This window comes from Narcine bancroftii, chromosome 3 (assembly GCF_036971445.1).
Source record: "Narcine bancroftii isolate sNarBan1 chromosome 3, sNarBan1.hap1, whole genome shotgun sequence".
NCBI lineage: Eukaryota > Metazoa > Chordata > Chondrichthyes > Torpediniformes > Narcinidae > Narcine > Narcine bancroftii.
Genome location: NC_091471.1, coordinates 206,545,480 through 206,562,585, shown reverse-complemented (window position 1 = coordinate 206,562,585; position 17,106 = coordinate 206,545,480). Strand labels below are relative to the sequence as shown.

At 40.4% G+C, this 17,106-nt stretch overlaps 1 protein-coding gene across 1 annotated transcript in view; it reads left to right on the top strand.

Annotated features, from left to right (window-relative positions):
- LOC138758058 (uncharacterized) overlaps window positions 1–17,106 on the top strand; it is a 196,186-nt gene that overhangs the window by 178,241 nt on the left and 839 nt on the right. Inside the window, exons 8-10 of the mRNA XM_069926427.1 lie at window positions 1,166–1,295; window positions 11,880–11,964; window positions 12,521–12,603. Coding sequence (XP_069782528.1) covers window positions 1,166–1,295; window positions 11,880–11,964; window positions 12,521–12,603 — 298 coding nt within the window. The remainder of the gene's footprint in view (window positions 1–1,165; window positions 1,296–11,879; window positions 11,965–12,520; window positions 12,604–17,106) is intronic.

Sequence of the window (17,106 nt, the reverse complement as noted above, 5' to 3'; positions counted from 1 at the left end):
TTTTGAGGGGGAGGACGTGAAGGGGGAGGACGTGGAGGGGGAGGACGTGGACTTGTCCTCGGGCCTGCGCAAAGGAGCTTTTAGGTGGAGTGCAGTGCGCGCAGTACTGGCCCCACCTTTTACACCCATGGTTCGTGTGCCGTGGCCGAGCAAGCTGGGACGTGGCAGCGAGGTCCTTGGGTCGTAGGTTTTATATCGGAGTGGCCTTCTCCTATGCAGGTTTCTTACCCGGGCTGGAGGGGCCTGCCTCCCCTCCTAGGTCGGTCCATACTGCCCGGACCGGGGCCGAGGCCGCCGCAGCTCCACTCTCTGCCTGGATCGGGGCCTCCGCCTGCCCCACTCGACCGAGGCCAGGGCCGCCGTCTCCCCCTTGCTCCTGTCCGGATCGGGGCCGCCGCCGCCGCCTATTCTTCACCCGGACCGGGGCCGGGGCCGCTGCTGCTCTCCCTGTGCCCGGACTGAGGCCGCCGCCTCCAACTCTCTGCCCGTATCGGGGCCTCCACCTGCCTCACTCGACCGAGGCCGGGGCCGCCGTCTCCCCCTTGCTCCTGCCTGTATCGGGGCCGCCGCCGTCTACCCTTCGCCCGGACCGGGGCCGGGGCCGCTGCTGCTCTCCCTGTGCCCGGACTGGGGCCGCCGCCTCCCACTCCCTGCCCGGACCGGGGCCTCCGCCTGCCTCACTCGACCGAGGCCAGGGCCGCCGTCTCCCCCTTGCTCCTGCCCGTATCGGGGCCGCCGCCGCCTACCCTTTATTTAACATTAAAAGGCAAATGAGATGATAATATTTCATTGTTTCCATTAATTGTTCCAAATAGGAGCCCCAGTAATAACAAAGTTCTGAATAAAAAATTATTTCATCCATTTTCATTGACGCATCGAATTTGGGTTACCAACCAAAGTATTATTTGGCCTATAAATTGTTTAATATCATATAGATATAATTCTTACTATGATTTTATTGACAGAGGTTAACCAATACTTAAATTGGCATCAAATAACTTCTACAACTGAATATTTCAAGGTATACCATAGGAAATGTCAGGTAGAAAGCAGAGGTTTTCTTGTAGTAGAATGTTGAAATTTTAAGGAAGACAAAATTAATTTTGCTTTGGAAAACAAACTATGTAGATTTATTTTATTTACGTGGATTTATTTATGTTATTAGCTGCCTCAACAACACAGTCCTACTGATTGTCAACCCAAAGAGAACTTTCAACTACTAACTGAAAGGCCCTTTCATACTCAAGTACTATCAGAGCGGGAAAACACAAAGAACCCATTTTCTAAAAGAGAAGGTAACTCAACTTATGTCTTCTAATTTCATTGATCAGTCTTTTATTAGAACATTGTTTAATGATTATGTATTTAAATACTTATCGATCATATTTATATTCCATGCAAATAAAAAAAAATGTGCATGAGTACCATATATACTCGTGTAATAATTGAGTTTTGAGGACCAATTTTTCAGGTCAATTTTTGCGGGTCAACTTTTGACCATGGTCAATCAATGGGTTGGGAGCTCAAATGGCCAGGACCGGGTGGTAAGTCTGTGTTCACGACACTGGGAGCTCAGTTGGGTGGGCGGCCATGGTGAGGATTTGCAGTTGGGGTGTTGTGTTGGGAACTTGGATGGCTGGGACTGGGTGATAAGTCTGTGATCAGGGTGTGAGGAGTTCGGATGGGTGGGTGGTCAGGCCAAAAATGGGGTGGGTTGACTTTGCCACAGGATTGACTACTATATGAGTATATATGGTAGTCTTTATGGGTGCAGCTATGTTTGTGAATATAGATGTGGATTGCCATTGCATTATCGTCTTCACTCCACTCAACATTTTCTTGATCAAAATGAAAGCAAATTCCCTTTGGTTACTTCACCACGTGGAGTGATAGTGATCTGTGCTGTAAATTGATTTCAGGTGGGTTGCAGAGAGCTTTCCAGTTTTGACCAGTAAAGGGTGACTTGCCAAGAACTTTTTTGTGTCCAGCAGATTTTGAGTGACTCATTCACTTCTTGGAGCTTGTTTTATAGGGAAATGTCTTGAACAATTAATGTCACATCGTAATTTCTTCATTGTTTATCTAGTAACATGAAACACTCACTGAGATAGTTTAAAATAATAGCTGTTTCCCATTAAAATGACTGGGGATAAAGGGTTGGCGATAATTGATTCAAGGATCTTTTATTTATTTATTTATACAGCATGGTAACAGGCCCTTTCGGGCCACAGGCCCATGCTACCCAATTGCACCCAATTAATCTACAACCCCGGTACTTTTTGAAAGGTAGGTAGAAACTGGAGCTCCCAGTGGAAACCCACATAGACATGACAGGAATGTACAAGCACCTTACGGCGCCAGGTTTGAACCCAGGTCACTAGCACTGTAAAAATGTTGCACTAACTGCTACACCTGCCATGCTACTCCTAATTTTATTGTCATGTATACAACATTTGCCAATATTTGATTTCCATAAAGGCACACAAAGAGGCACCACAAGTCTGGTAAGAGAAAGAAAAGCGAGACCCTTCAGAGACACCAAGTTACCATGGATTTGCCTCCTGCTCTCCCACAACCACCGTCTTCCTGATCATTCCATCGATGAATCCAAGCTCCTGGTTCTAAACCTTCATTAAGATCAGGAAACTGCTGACAACCTTCACAAATTACAATCCCAATTGCTGGTTCTAATGAGCCTGTCTCGCATAGCCTGCAGCCTGGCCCCTTGCTGGCCTGCCGCCATGGTCATCTTCCAGGCTTCTCTTTACTGTCCAAGGGCATGTTCTATAATTCTGGTGCCTCGTCAGTTCTCTGATACCCCCAGAGCCTCAAACCCTTATGGACTGCTGGCTTGTGTTCGCTGATGCAAAAAAGAAACACCACCAGGCCTATCTACAGGCCAGTTAAAACCTGTACAGGACCTTCGGCATTTCAATGGGCAGTAGGACCCTGCAGAGGAGCAGTCTGTTACTGGTCCATGCTCCTCCTGGGTCAACACAAGCAGCAGTGTTGTTGTTACAGTGGCTGCAGCAGTGGCACCATTTATTTTTTCAGTTCCAGCTCCAGCTTCGACCCTCACAGAATAGATTGCTGTAATAATAGGCACATGTGTTCACAAGCACAGATGAATTGCAGAATGAATGTGTGAATATACTTATATTAGTATTAGTTGCTTCTGATACTAATTATAAAATCAGTTTCCATGGACCTTTTTATCAGGTGACAAAAAAAAAGATAGATTTAAGATTGAGAACTGCTGCATCATAGAAAACCACATATACTATGTTTACAAATTTTTTAAAAAATTCGATGAAATCTTTTTGATAGAGTTAAATTCTCTTTTTTAGAAATGTAAATACATCTTCCAGTATTTTACAGGAAAGAGAGAACTATGTATGCACAGAAAGCCATCAAACAGATTCTAAATTCCCAACATCAAGTCTCTAGACAATGACAAAACAATTTTCTGGCAATCAAAGGGACATGGGGGGAACGTCATGTGATGCCATCGGGTTAGGATGTAGGAATCTGACCCTCCTTGTGAACTAGCAAAAAAATACCTAATAAGCAATGCTTTAAACTAATAAAAACTTTTGAAGTACTTTTAAACACTATTAGAACATTTCAAGAATGCCTTTGAAAAAAAGAAAAAAACTGCTGCAGCCTTACCTAGAGCCTGACGTGATGAGACCAGAAGATATCTGAGGCCTACTGCAAGCTTAAAGCAGGGAGCTAGCATTTGAGCTGCAGCCTGAGTGAATGTACCTGTGGAGGGAGGTTCTGCCGATATCGTTCTCCCGCAGCGATGGAGAGGTGGTGTCAGCAAAGAACCCGGAAGTGAATCGTGCATGCATGTAAAGCTGGGGCCTTCAGAGACACTGTCAGAAGAAGAGTTGGGCTCTCAAGGGATTAGCAGTGAAGAGGAATAAGAAGAAGACCACCAACTAGAAGAAGAGGTACTGGAAGAAATTAAATCTTTTAAAAGAAAATGCAAAGTGGAAGACATAACCAATATTAATGAGAAATTAATGGAGTGAAAAGGCAAGTGAAAGGAAAAATAAATAAACTTTTGGATGCAGTTAATAAAATGAAGAGAAAATTTGATAAATTAGATGGGAAATTGAACACATGTGGATGACAGATTAACTAGAGTGGAATACACATCCACTTTTTTAACTCTGGAAAATCAGAAGCTTCAGCAGAAACTTTAGTAGAAGATAGTGGGTTTTAAAGAAGGAATGGAGGAACAAGGTCAATTTGGCTTTTTTATGAAATGGATTCCTGAAGTACTGGGAGGTGAGCATTTTGATCAACCTCTTGAGATTGCAAGAACATATCTTAGAGTAAAACCATTTCCAAATCAGAACTCATTCTCTGTGCTAATTAAGTTTCTTTAATATCAAGATAGAGAGAAGATTTTGACTCTTGTGGCAGAAGGGGCAAGAGCAAGAAAAGGCCCGGTTGAGTATTGTAAGGTAAAACATCATGAGATGGGAATGTGTAAGGAGTTACCCTGTGCAGGGCTGTAACAAGAAGGGGAGGTGTCCTTGTACTCCTGTTAGGTAAAACATCATGAGATGGGAATGTGTAAGGAGTTACCCTGTGCAGGGCTGTAACAAGATGTGAATGCATCCTTGTACTTACAAGATAAGAGAGACATTGATGGATTGAGAGGCAGGAAGCTAGCAGGGAAAGGATAGCAACAGTTTTAGTCATTGGACAAGTAATGATATGATGATGTTCTAAGCACGTATCCAAGGGTATAAAAAATCACCATTTTGCTGATAACGGCAGAATGCATTCTCCGACTAACATTGTTAGTCGCAAGTGTTACAATCCGGTAATAAAGAACAAAGAACCCTGATTTCGACTCAGTCTGGTGTTTGTCTCACTCATTCATGAACAAAGCAGACCTAACAGTATGAAGGGAGTTAAGTTATTTTACTCTGATATAAATGCAGATTTATTAAAAAGAAGAAGAGAATTTAACCCAGTTAAGAAGATTCTCTGGGGAAAAGTATATTGATTTGTATTGTGACATCCTGAAACCTTGAAGATTTTCTTTCCTGCAGGTGAAAATAATTTCTTCTCGAGTTTTGTACAAGTAGAAGAGTTTGTGCAAAATCTTCCAAGAGCTCAGGTGGAATGATCAGTTGTTTTTATTACATCTTAGATGGACTAAATTTATTTGACAGTTCATGCAGGATTGAATAATTTAGAGCACTGCCTACTTATTTTTCTTGTTGGTTTTTGAATGTTTATGGATGAGTTAAAGGATCAAAGATTAAGTTCCAGGGGATTGGGAAGGAGATGAGGTTCTGACCCTGTCTGGATCATGTGGGTGGGTAATTGTGACCTCAATCGCAGCCTGTAAAATTGAGGGAGATAGTGTTGGGTATCATCTAAACACACTTGATGGGCAGGAAGTTCTGAAGATAAATGTCGGCAATTAATTAATAAAAATCTGCAATTTAATACATTACAACTTACAGAACAGAAAAAGCAATCACAAGAACTAAATAGAGGTACTATGAGTTAGGCAAAAAATCACATAAAGTATTTGCATGGCAATTGAAAGCACAACACATTTCAATGATTAATGTAATTAAGAAATAAATGAATCTTTTAAAAGTTTTTATTCTAAATTATATATGTCAGAGTCTTTAAAAAGAAGTTATCTTGAATAAATTTGCCTAGATTGAGTATGGAAGAACAAACAGAATTGAGTGCTCATTTTACACAGCTAGAAGTGAAGAAGGCAATGAATTCATTATAAAGTTATAAATCTCTGGGAGAAGATGGTTTCCAATCTGAATTTTGGAGAGAATTTAAAGATTTATTGATCCTTATTTTTTTGGAAATGGTAGATCAAGCATCAATAACTCATGTTCTCCCAGAATAATTTTCAACAGCAATAATCACTGTGATAGCAAAAAAAAGATAAAGACCCTTTAAAACCCTCATCTTATAGATCTATTTCATTATTAAATGCAGATTATTCTTGCAAAATATTGGTGAATAGAGTGAATAATTTATTACCTAAACTAATAAATATCGACCAGATAAGCTTTGTAAAAAAAAGAGATAGTTGGTGGATAATGTGGCTAGATTAATTAGTATTAAACATTTAGCACAAAAAAGGAAAGATTTAAGTGTTGCTGTGGCTCGAGATGCAGAAAAATTATTTGATAGATTGGAGTGGGATTTTTTTGTTCAAGGTGTTAGATAAATTATATAATGATCCCAAACCTAAAGTAGTAACTAAAGGACAAATGACCACTCCATTCCAATTGATAAGATCAAGTAGATGTCCTTTATCTCCAGCTTTATTTATATTAGCTATAGAGCCACTAATAGAGACAATTAGGAGTAATTTGAAAATTAAGGGATTTAAAATTGTCCAAGAAGAGCATAAAATTAGTTTATTTGCATTCTATGTTTTAATATATTTGACAGAACCTAAGACTTCTTTACAAAAATTGCATTTTAATTTGGAAAAACATGATAAAATTTTTGGGTTATAAAATAAATTGGGACAAAGTGAAATTATGCCCCTTACCGAAGGAGTTTATAGTCATTGTCAAGGAAATACTAAATTTAAGTGGGCTAAAGATGGGATTAAATATTTAGGGATTTGTGCAGATAATAGCCTAAAAAATTATATTAATTTAATTATTTGCCATTACTCAAAAAATAGATTTTTTTTAAAAAAATTGATGATTTTACTTATAACATTAGTAGGAAGTTTAACTGTATTAAGATGAATATATTCCCAAGAATACAATATATTTTTCAAATCTTACCTCTATTATTACCACAAAAGATTTTTCAAGAATTAAATAAACTAAGGAAATTTCTGTGGAAAGGTAAAATATCAAGAAGTTAATGTGGAAATATGAATTGGGAGATCTCCAGCTTCCTAATTTTACTAAGTGGCTCAAATGAGATTTCGTACTTTTTTTTTAAGGAGTAGAGTAGAAAAACCAGCATGGGCTAAAATAGAATTGGATATAATAGGAGAGAGATTAGCAGAGGAATTTATATATAAATAGGATTTTAAATTAATAACTGGTGTTAAAGAAACACCATGTTGAAACATTTGATTACTATGTGGAATAAGATTAATTATGAAATAGGAACAAAAGGAAGTATATCGCCCAAGATGCCTTTGATTCAAATCTGTCTTGTATCTTTTTCAAAGGACAATCGATTTTTAAATATTTGGCTTAGTAAAGGTATTAAAAATATTAAAGATTGTTTTGAACGAGGCCAATTGATCTAATTTGAACAATTAAGGAATAAATAGGGAATAACTCATAATACTCTTTTTTGTTATTTTCAACTGAGAGGATATTTGAGGGAAATGTTTGGTCCAGCGATGCTGTTAACTACTTGAAGTGAGATGAAAACTCTTATTAGGAGAGGAAATACTAAGAACTGTACTTTTGCAATGTATCTTCTATTACAAATGGGAACAACTAAACAGGGAGTGCATAAATCTAAATAGAGGTGCGAGTTAGATTTGAATATTACAATTGATGAGAAAAGATGGCCAGATCTCTGTTGAGATTGTATGATAAATACTATAAATGTAATGTACAGAATAGTTCAATATAATTTTCTACATCAGCTACACTTGATGCCACTAAAATTGAATAGAATGAAATCAGATTTATCAGATCAATGTTTTAGGTATGGTGAAGAGATAGGAACTTTCTTGCATTCAACATGGTCATGCCCCAAGGTAAAGCCTTTTTGAGTGGATTTAGGAATTTTTTTGAACAAGTTCCACATAACCCAGATTTATTTTTATTGTGAAATATAGAAGGAACAAGAGGAGTGGAGACTGGCTGGTTACAGACTAGATATGCCAGCTTCAAGTGGTTGATGTTAAAGGTCTCCTCCTTATCGCCAACGTCGAGGACAAAAGTGGAGCTGTTGTCCCTGATGACTCTGTAGAGCCCATCGTACGGTCATTGAAGGGGCAGCCAGTGTGCATCCCTTCACACAAACACATGTCGATACGTCTTTAAGTCCCTGGGGATATTATGTTTGGTCTAGCCATGTGATGGGGGTTGTTGTGGAATCAGGGACCTCAGTTTTCACCGCATGTTCGCAAGGGTGGTTGTGGAGTCTTCCAGGCATTTGCCATGGACCAGGAACTCCCCCAGTATGATGAAAGGTACACCAGAGACCAGCTCAGCCACCGAGGCATTGAAGTCTTCCTTTGCCATAGTGTGAATCCCCAGCAAGGCCCAAGGCAGTTTATCCACTCAGTTGGGATCATTGAGCCAGGCCATCAAGGCTGCATTCAGGTGCCTGTAAAATCATTCCACCAACCCATTAGCCTGAGGGTGGTATGCCATGATGTGGTGGAGCTGTGTTCCCAGGAAATTAGCCAGCACTGCCCAGAGCTCAGAAGTAAATTGTGCCCCTCTGTCAGAGGTGAGGTGCTCTGGGACCACGAATCTGGACACACATGTGTCGATGAGTGGCCTGGCACAGGTTTCTGTTGTGGTATCAGGCCACCTCATGGAGCGGTCAATCACGGTAAGTAAGTATCTCATCCCATGGGAAATTGGTAGCGACTCCACTATATCAATATGTACATGGCTGAACCTGTGATGCACTGGTTCAAAAGTCTGCACTTTTGAGGACTGGCCATGTGTGCATGTCTTGGCTCATTGGCTGACCTGCTTGCAGAGGCCATACCAGATAAACTTTCTAGCCACCATCTTGACAGTTGCTCGTATGGCCAGGTGCACCAGGTTGTGTATGGTGTGGAAAACCCGGCGCCTCCATGTGGCTGGACTGATGGGACGAGGACTGCCGGTGGAGATGTTGCACTAGAGTGTCAGGTTATCTGGGCCAATGGGGATGTTTTTCACTCTGAGACTTGAGACGGCTGTCTTATATGCAGGGATCTTAGGGTCCTGCTGCTGCACTTTGGTGAGAGCCATGTGTTTGACCCCTTGGGACAGTACATGGACTGACTCGATAATGGGGTGTAACAGAGCGTCGACCACCACATTGTTTTTCCCTGCAATGTGTGCTGTATGTCTGTGGTAAATTCAGACATGTAGGACAAAGGTCTCTGCTGCCGGGCTAACCGTGGGTCCGATACCATATGGAAGGTGAAAGTCAAAAGCTTTGTGATCCGTGAAAACCTTGAATTGCTGACGTTCCAAAAAGTAATTAAAGTACAGCACCAATAGCTCTTAGTCGAAGGTGCTGTATTTGAGTTCTGGGGGAGAGGAGCTATCTGCTGAAAAAGGCCAGGGGTTGCCACTGACTTTCAAGGACCTACTGCTATGCTGGAAGCTTCGACTGTCTGAGCAATAGGTACCTCTGGTCTGGGGTGGACCAGGAGGGTGGCGTTGGCCAGCGCACCTTTGGCGTTCTGGAACGCTCTTGAAGACTCATTGTCCCAGATAATGTCCTTTGACTTGCCTGTCGTTAGTGCAAAGAGGGTGTATGATGCGTGCCGCTGCCGGTATGAATTTGAGGTAAAGGTTTATCATACCGGAGAATTCCTGTAGTTGCTTTACTGTTTGTGGCTTGGTGAAGTGCCAGACCACCTCAACCTTTTCGGGGAGGGGTGTTTCCCCATGCTTATTTATTTTGTGCTCCAGGAAATCAATGGTGTCCAGGCTGAATTGGCCTAATTAGGGGTTAATTGTTAAGCTGAATTTGCTCAACCAGGGTGGCGTGGTCTTTGTGGCTGTGGATAGTGATGAGGATATCGTCCAAAGAGATGAATGTAAATAGGAGGTCCCGGACCACTGAGACCATCAGCTGCTGGAAAGTTTGTGCTACATTTTTCAGCCCGAAGGGCATACGTAGGAATTTGAACAGGCCATAGGGGGTTATAATCACGGTCTTGGGGACATCATGGAGGTGAACTGGGATTGGTGGTACCCCCGGATAAAAAACATCTTGAAAAACACATATGCCCTGTGCAGGTTGGCAGCAAAGTCTTGTATGTGGGCCACGGGGTATCTGTCAGGTGTGGTGGTCTCATTGAGGTAGCGGTAGTCACCACATTGTCTTCACCTCCATGCTTTGTTTGGCACTATGTGGAAGGGGTGGCCCAGGGACTGTCGGAGCGCCGTACTATCTCTAGCTCCTCCATTTTCTTGAACTCCTCCTTAGAGAAGCTGAGCTTCTTTGGAGGGAGCCAGCATGCCCTGGCATGGAACGGGGTGGGGGGGAGCATCATTCAGAATGTGGTGCATTACCTAGTGCTTTGGCTCGACTGCGGAGAACTGTGGCACCACTATTGAGGGGAACTCTGCCAGAATGCGGGAGAACTCATTATTGGAGAGTGTTATAGAGTCACATGCAGCATTCGGGCAGTGTGCTCACACTGGGAGAGCCCGAAAGTGCTTGTTAAAAGCTCTCTGAGGGCTGCGCATTTTCCTTGCTCTAGAGACTGCCATAGGACGTCTATGACCCTTGCTGCTGTCTTGATTGAGTGTGCTCACAATGTAGAAGTAGCGGTTGTCATCAGTGACAATTTGTCGAAGCTGGAACTGAGACTCGGCCTGCTTGAACCACACATGTGGATGCAACACCCAAAATGTTGGGAGTCTGAGTGAGACCACCTGGAAGGGTGCTGGCTTCACCTGGTCCGTCATCTTTGGGTCCAACTGCCAGTTAGGCTTGTCAGGGTCACCAATGTAGCATTCACACTGCACAAATGTAAAGAAGAATGACATGCACACAAAACCTTGAAGTTGAGATTCGTTTATTGCACTGGCAGTTATATGGGCCCCAGGCACTGACATCAGGGCATCATGTCATTGGAGCGCTGGCCTGGGATTTAGCAGCATTCCTGCCACAGCTTGCTGTCTTCCTGCCGTGTAGGAGGTCAGCTGGGACAACGACCAGTGTCACTCCCAGGACCATGCGGTCGCCGCGTTGTCAGCCATTTTGTGAGCCAATCTGCATCTTCGTGCGCAGGCCACTACAAGGTAACCAGTTTTAAAAGGAAATCTACTTTTTAAAAAATATCTTTTACTGATGATTTATCGGTTCCCTCCTGAAGCAATGGTCAGCTGGTCTTGCAAAGTTACAAGTACATGGTAAAGGTTTTGGAATTTGTTTAATTTTTTAACTATTTCCTTCAAGCACATTATTTAATTCTACTTTTATGACAGATGAGCAATAAAAAATTTATCTGATTAAAACACAAAAGATAGATGAACATTGCTTGTTGTATTGATGGTTATTCTGAACTCTTAATGGTACGGAAACAGCTTCTTCCCCTCTGCCATCAGATTCTGAATGGACAGTGAACCACATATACAATCTCCTTTCTCTTCTTTTTCACTAATTTATTTTTAATGTAGTTTATAGCAATTTTGCACCTGCAATGCTGCCACAAAACAACAAATTTCATGATATGTTCAAGACAATAAGTTCTGATTCTGACTCACTGTTGAATATGGTCCTTCAACTTTACGATAAAGCATGCTGCAGTGCTTTAAGTTCTGAGAGGATAAATATTTCAGCATTTATTTGAAAAGTGCCCTATGATGCCAATATATACTATTATTAATGCACACATTTATGAAATTGGAGATACAATGAGATGTAAATTTCCAGAATATGCAGTGTTTTGCACATTGTTTTGCACTAATATATGATAATCAGGTATTGCACTAGTTTATTTCCCACAAAAAGATACTTTCTTCACAAAATATAGTTAGACAATTCAGGACATTGCAAGATTTCATTCATTGTACTTAGCAGATCATTATATTAATTTAATATGGTTCACGTTTTGTCAACATGTCATCCCAAAGCAATGCTTCATGGATTGCCTGTTACAAGTAGTTTATTTAATTTCAAAAAAGCATTGATCTATCTCTTTGCAGTTACTCTAAACTTAAAAGATGTGATTAATGCATCTGATGCCACCTCTGCACCAATCAATCCATCAACAAGAAAGAGAGTACAAAGGTAAATATCAACATCTTTTAAACAGGTTTCAAACTTATGTTAAAGCTTGTGGAAGGGAAATTTGGGATTATTTTCTCCCAAAACGTAATTAGTTTGATATAAATAATAATACTTCATTAAAATATTATGGTGTTTATTTACTACATCTCTATATACATACACACATAAATACATACATACATCATGGTAACAGGCCATTTTGGGCCACGAGTCCATGCCACCCAATTTACACTGAATTAACCTACACTCTTGGTACATTTCAAAAGGTGGAAGGAAACCGGCACCCCCCCAGGGAAAACTTACATAGACACGGGGAGAACATACCAACTCCTTACAGACAGCGTGGGATTCGAACCCCAGTCCCAATCGGTGATGCTGTAAAGACATTGACCGAACCACTACACCAACCGTGTTGCAACACAAATTATATTTTCTATATAAATACTATATATTATTGGCTGTATGTTTTAAGACAAAACAGAATAAAAGAAAAAAATTAACATCTGACCAGTGGTTTATCCCATTAATTGAGAAATACTGTTTTCCTGTTTTTAAGCCTACCTATTCACCAGGTTCGAACTGTTTCAAAAGCCACCGAAATAAATCCTCAACAGACAGGCATACCTCGTTCTGCACAAGGTAAACACATACTTTCAGAATATAAAGTTTTCAAAGCATCTATTTAATTAGGATGGAGGGAGGCAAAAATATGGAATTGTCATTGTGATGCGCGTCGAAAGAACCAAAGACTTGTTGATCCAAACCAAGGCTTTTATTAACTAAAGGACTGGAGCATATCACAAGTAGGTCGACCAGTCCAGAATGACAATCCTTTAAGACTTGCCAGTAGGTGTGGCTACACTCTCAGCCAATCACAGTCATCCTACACTACCATCTGTACATATACACATTGGAGATAGAATCTGTACTATCACAGTCATATTCTCTGATTTCAAAAAATAATATATATAAGGAGGAAAATTCAAACAGATGAGATGGGAAATACAGCTCCATATTGCATCCAGTTTAACTTTAAATTATTTCAAAATATTTTGTTCATTATTCAACCTGAGGAACCATGTCAAGTGGTCATCACTTATTGTACAGAGAATCACTGGCAATTATTTCTAAACTTGCCTTTCAAAAGGTTGGCCATATGGTAGTTTGCCTTTTGTTTATCATTACGCACCTTATGCATATTCCATAAGATGACTTCCTAATTTAATTCTCTTATCTAGAAGTCAGTGGGCCACTAGTTTACTCAACTATCTTGCTGAAGGTGTGTTTCAGAACTAGCTGCACCTCTGACCAATTTATTAATCGTGGTGCTGACATTAGAATGACTGAGATCCTCATTTTCAAAACTTTTCTCAGTCCTTTCTCATGGTGAAGGATTTTTTTTTGTGTCTGATTTGATCATGAGCTCCATATTCCATATTCCTACCATAATTTTGATCCTTTCAGCTCCTGAATCAGTGGTTTCATGCCAGAAAACTGATTTATATCCACATTGCCTTCTGATGCAATTGGTTTCCAGTGCTCTACTGCCCCACCTCCCTTTGATTTAAGTTAAACCATAAGAGTGGAGGCTGCTCACATCTCCCCTGCATGTACTGACATGTTTCAGCTTTGAAATACTGTTTCTCCTTGTTCACTAATTCCAATCCTACCAAACTCAGGAGCTCAGTATTCCACCAAATCTGATTCCCTGTGCCAACCCAACTTGTATTTTGCCTTACTGTTGTCAGCTATGCCCTTAGACCAGAGGTTCTCAACCTTTTTCTTTTCACTTACATACCACTTTAAGTAATCCCTATGCCATCGATGATTAGTAAAGAATTGCTTAAGGTGGTATGTAAGTGGGAAGGGAAGGTTGAGAATCACTGCTCTAATTGATAGTGAAATATTTTGCTTGAGAAAAATTGTCATTGGCCCATTTCCTTTGAAGTTATGAAACCGTGCACATAATGAATCAATTAGATAGGATTTGAAAAGTGGTTTTCAAACTTTTTCTTTCCTCCCACATACCACCTTAAGCAATCCCTTACTAATCATAGAGCACCGATGGCACAGGGAATACTTAAAGTGGTATGTGTGGAAAGAAAAAGGTTGAGAACCACTGCTTTAGTCACTTAGCTCCTACTCTTGGAAATCCCCTCATTGAACATAGAACAGTACAGCAAAGCAATAGGTGTTTCAGCCCATAATTTCAGTGCTGAACATAATGCCAAGTTAAAATAAATCTCTTTTCCTTGCATGTGATCCATACCCCTCCATTTCTTGCTTATCTAACAGCCTCTTAAACACTCCTATCATATCTGCTTCCACTACTACCCCCGGCACCCCATTCCAGTCACCTGCCATTCTTTATAATAAAAAAAATGCTCCAAACTTTCTCCTTCTCACCTTAAATGTGTGACCTCTAATATATGAGTTTTAGTCTGGGGAAAAGAATCTGACTATCTTCCCATCTATGACTCTCACATTTATAAATTTTGATCAGATCTCCCCTTTAGCCTCTGATACTCCAGGTAAAACAACCTCTCATTATAGCTCAAGCCCTTTCATATAGACAGTATCCTGGCAAATATCACCGTACTCTTTCTCAAGCTTCCACATCCTTCCTGTAATGGAACAACAAAATTACACAAAATACTTCATATGCAGCCTAACCGAAGTTTTATACAGCTGCAACATGACTTCCTTACTCTTATATTCAGTGCTCCACCCAACAAAGGCAAAAGTGCCATGCGGGTTCTTCACTACCCTAGAATCTTGTGTGGCCACTTAAATCCCCAAATGTCTCTATACATCAGTGTTGTTAAGTGTCCTGCCATCAAATGTACATTTTTCCCCTCCATTTGACCTTCCAAAGGACACTTCACACTTGTTCAGATTGAACTCTATTTACCATTCTCTACCCATATGTGTAGCTGATCTATATCCTGCTGTGTCCATCGATATCTCTCCACAACTCCACTAATTTTTATGATATATATATTTATAAATATATATGTGTGTGTGTATAATACACACACACAAATATGCATACATATATATGTGTATATATATATATATACACATGCATGTATACACAGAATGTGTGTGTATGTGTGTATATCACATGTATATATGCATAACACAATTCTTCCGGCTGTCCATTCCATAGGATGATGATGTTTCCTTTCATTTTGTGAGGTTTGAGTGTGTGTGTGAATGGATTTAGGTGAGTAGGTGTTGCACAGGTCCAGACCCACTGTCTCGACATGTCCTCTCAGATCCAGTGGCATGGTGAGGTCCATGATGACTGGTGGAAGTTCTGTTGTAGTGAATGGCCAGAACAAGCTTTGATGTTAGGGATACCCTTTCCGCGCATCACAGCACGTGTTTCTAGATGGTTGTTGACCCTTCAAGAGGGTTCGTCTGCCCTTTGACAGGTCTTTGTCTGGTAGGGGAGCCGGTTTTGTCACCAAACACCCGACTGTGCGACAGGTTATATTATACCAGTAGTACTCAATTGAGTGACCTGATACCCAGTATACACACGTGTGATATATATATATCTATATATAGATATATATAGAGATATTTATAGAGATCTCTCTATAGAGATCTCTATATAGATATATAGATCTATAGATATATATATATCTATATATATATCTTTATATATCTATATATATATATATGTGTGTGTATGCATGTGTGTATATAGATAAGTGCAGCTGGAGTGGGGACCTCGGGTTCCTGGGCAGGAGCAGGGACCTCATGCAGTGGAGCTTGGTAGAGAGGTGTCGGTGATTGGTGGCATACAGCATTTTTTTGGTGAGAATTAAACATTATTTTAATGCTTTAAACACCTTCCCTTGTTGTTTCTTGTTGTTTAAACACTGTTACAAATGTTTGCTATTTGGCCGTTTTAAAAAAATAACCAGTTCTCCGAAAAAAACCCTTTATCCGAAATAGGCCCGGTCCCAAACATTTTGGAAAATTGGAGTTGTACGGTATGTATATATGCACACATTTGTGTGTGTGTGTGTGTGTGTGTGTGTGTGTGTGTGTGTGTGTGTGTGTGTGTGTGTGTGTGTGTGTGTGTGTGTGTGTGTGTGTGTGTGTGTGTGTGTGTGTGTGTGTGTGTGTGTGTGTGTATATATAAATGTGTGTGTTTATATATTTATGTGTATCTACTATTCCTTGTATATGTGTATGTGTACATATACACGTATATGTATATATATTGGTGTGTGCAACTATATATGTCACAAACAATAGGAGTCCCAGCACCCAGCAGTGATCCTTGTGGAGCACCACCAGTCATGGATTTACAACCAGAATACATGCCTTCTGTCTTATATGTGTAACAAGATAAAATGAGTAGATCTTTGAGGATTTGGATCAAGGAAGGAGAAAGAACACTCCAAAAGTATTTTAATAAAGTGTAGAAAATAATATGAAAGATGAACAAAACTATCTAAAATGCAGTATAACAATCCATAAACAGCAAGTTTCACACTCTTTTGCTTGTCGGGAACTCTGTTTACAACAGCTGGCTTAAAGGGTCTCAGAGGTCCTAGGGTCTGATCATGATTCTGGTCAAGGAGAAGTCCTAAAAGCTTACTCACTACTCACACTCAATCAAAACGTTTGTGATTCTTTTCCAATATACACATTAAACCATTAAAATTAATACATTTTTAATGAAGGACAAGTTTTACATTGTTAAGCAAATTCATCTTATCCTGTCACATTCTTTTATGCCATACAGTCTGTAGGTTTCAAGGCCTCATGAACCAGATGAATCAGGACCTTTTCTTGGTTATTGTCACAGTTAATGCTTGATTTGCTCATTTTGAGGACTGCAAGATGACAGCTCTATTTTAAATAAAAAGATGTGCCACTAATCCTCTCATTACATTAATGGGCAAGCAATTGTGAAACAAAACCATCAATTCACCATGGATTCAATGCCTATTTATCTTCTGGATCACCCAACCATGAGGGACCTTGCAAAATACCTCACACAAGTCCACAAAGTCAACATCCACTGGTCCACCCTCATTAACCACCTTTATCACCATCTGTAAAAAGTTTGTAAGACATGACCTGCTCTAAACAAAGCCCATACTGAGTGACTCTAATCAT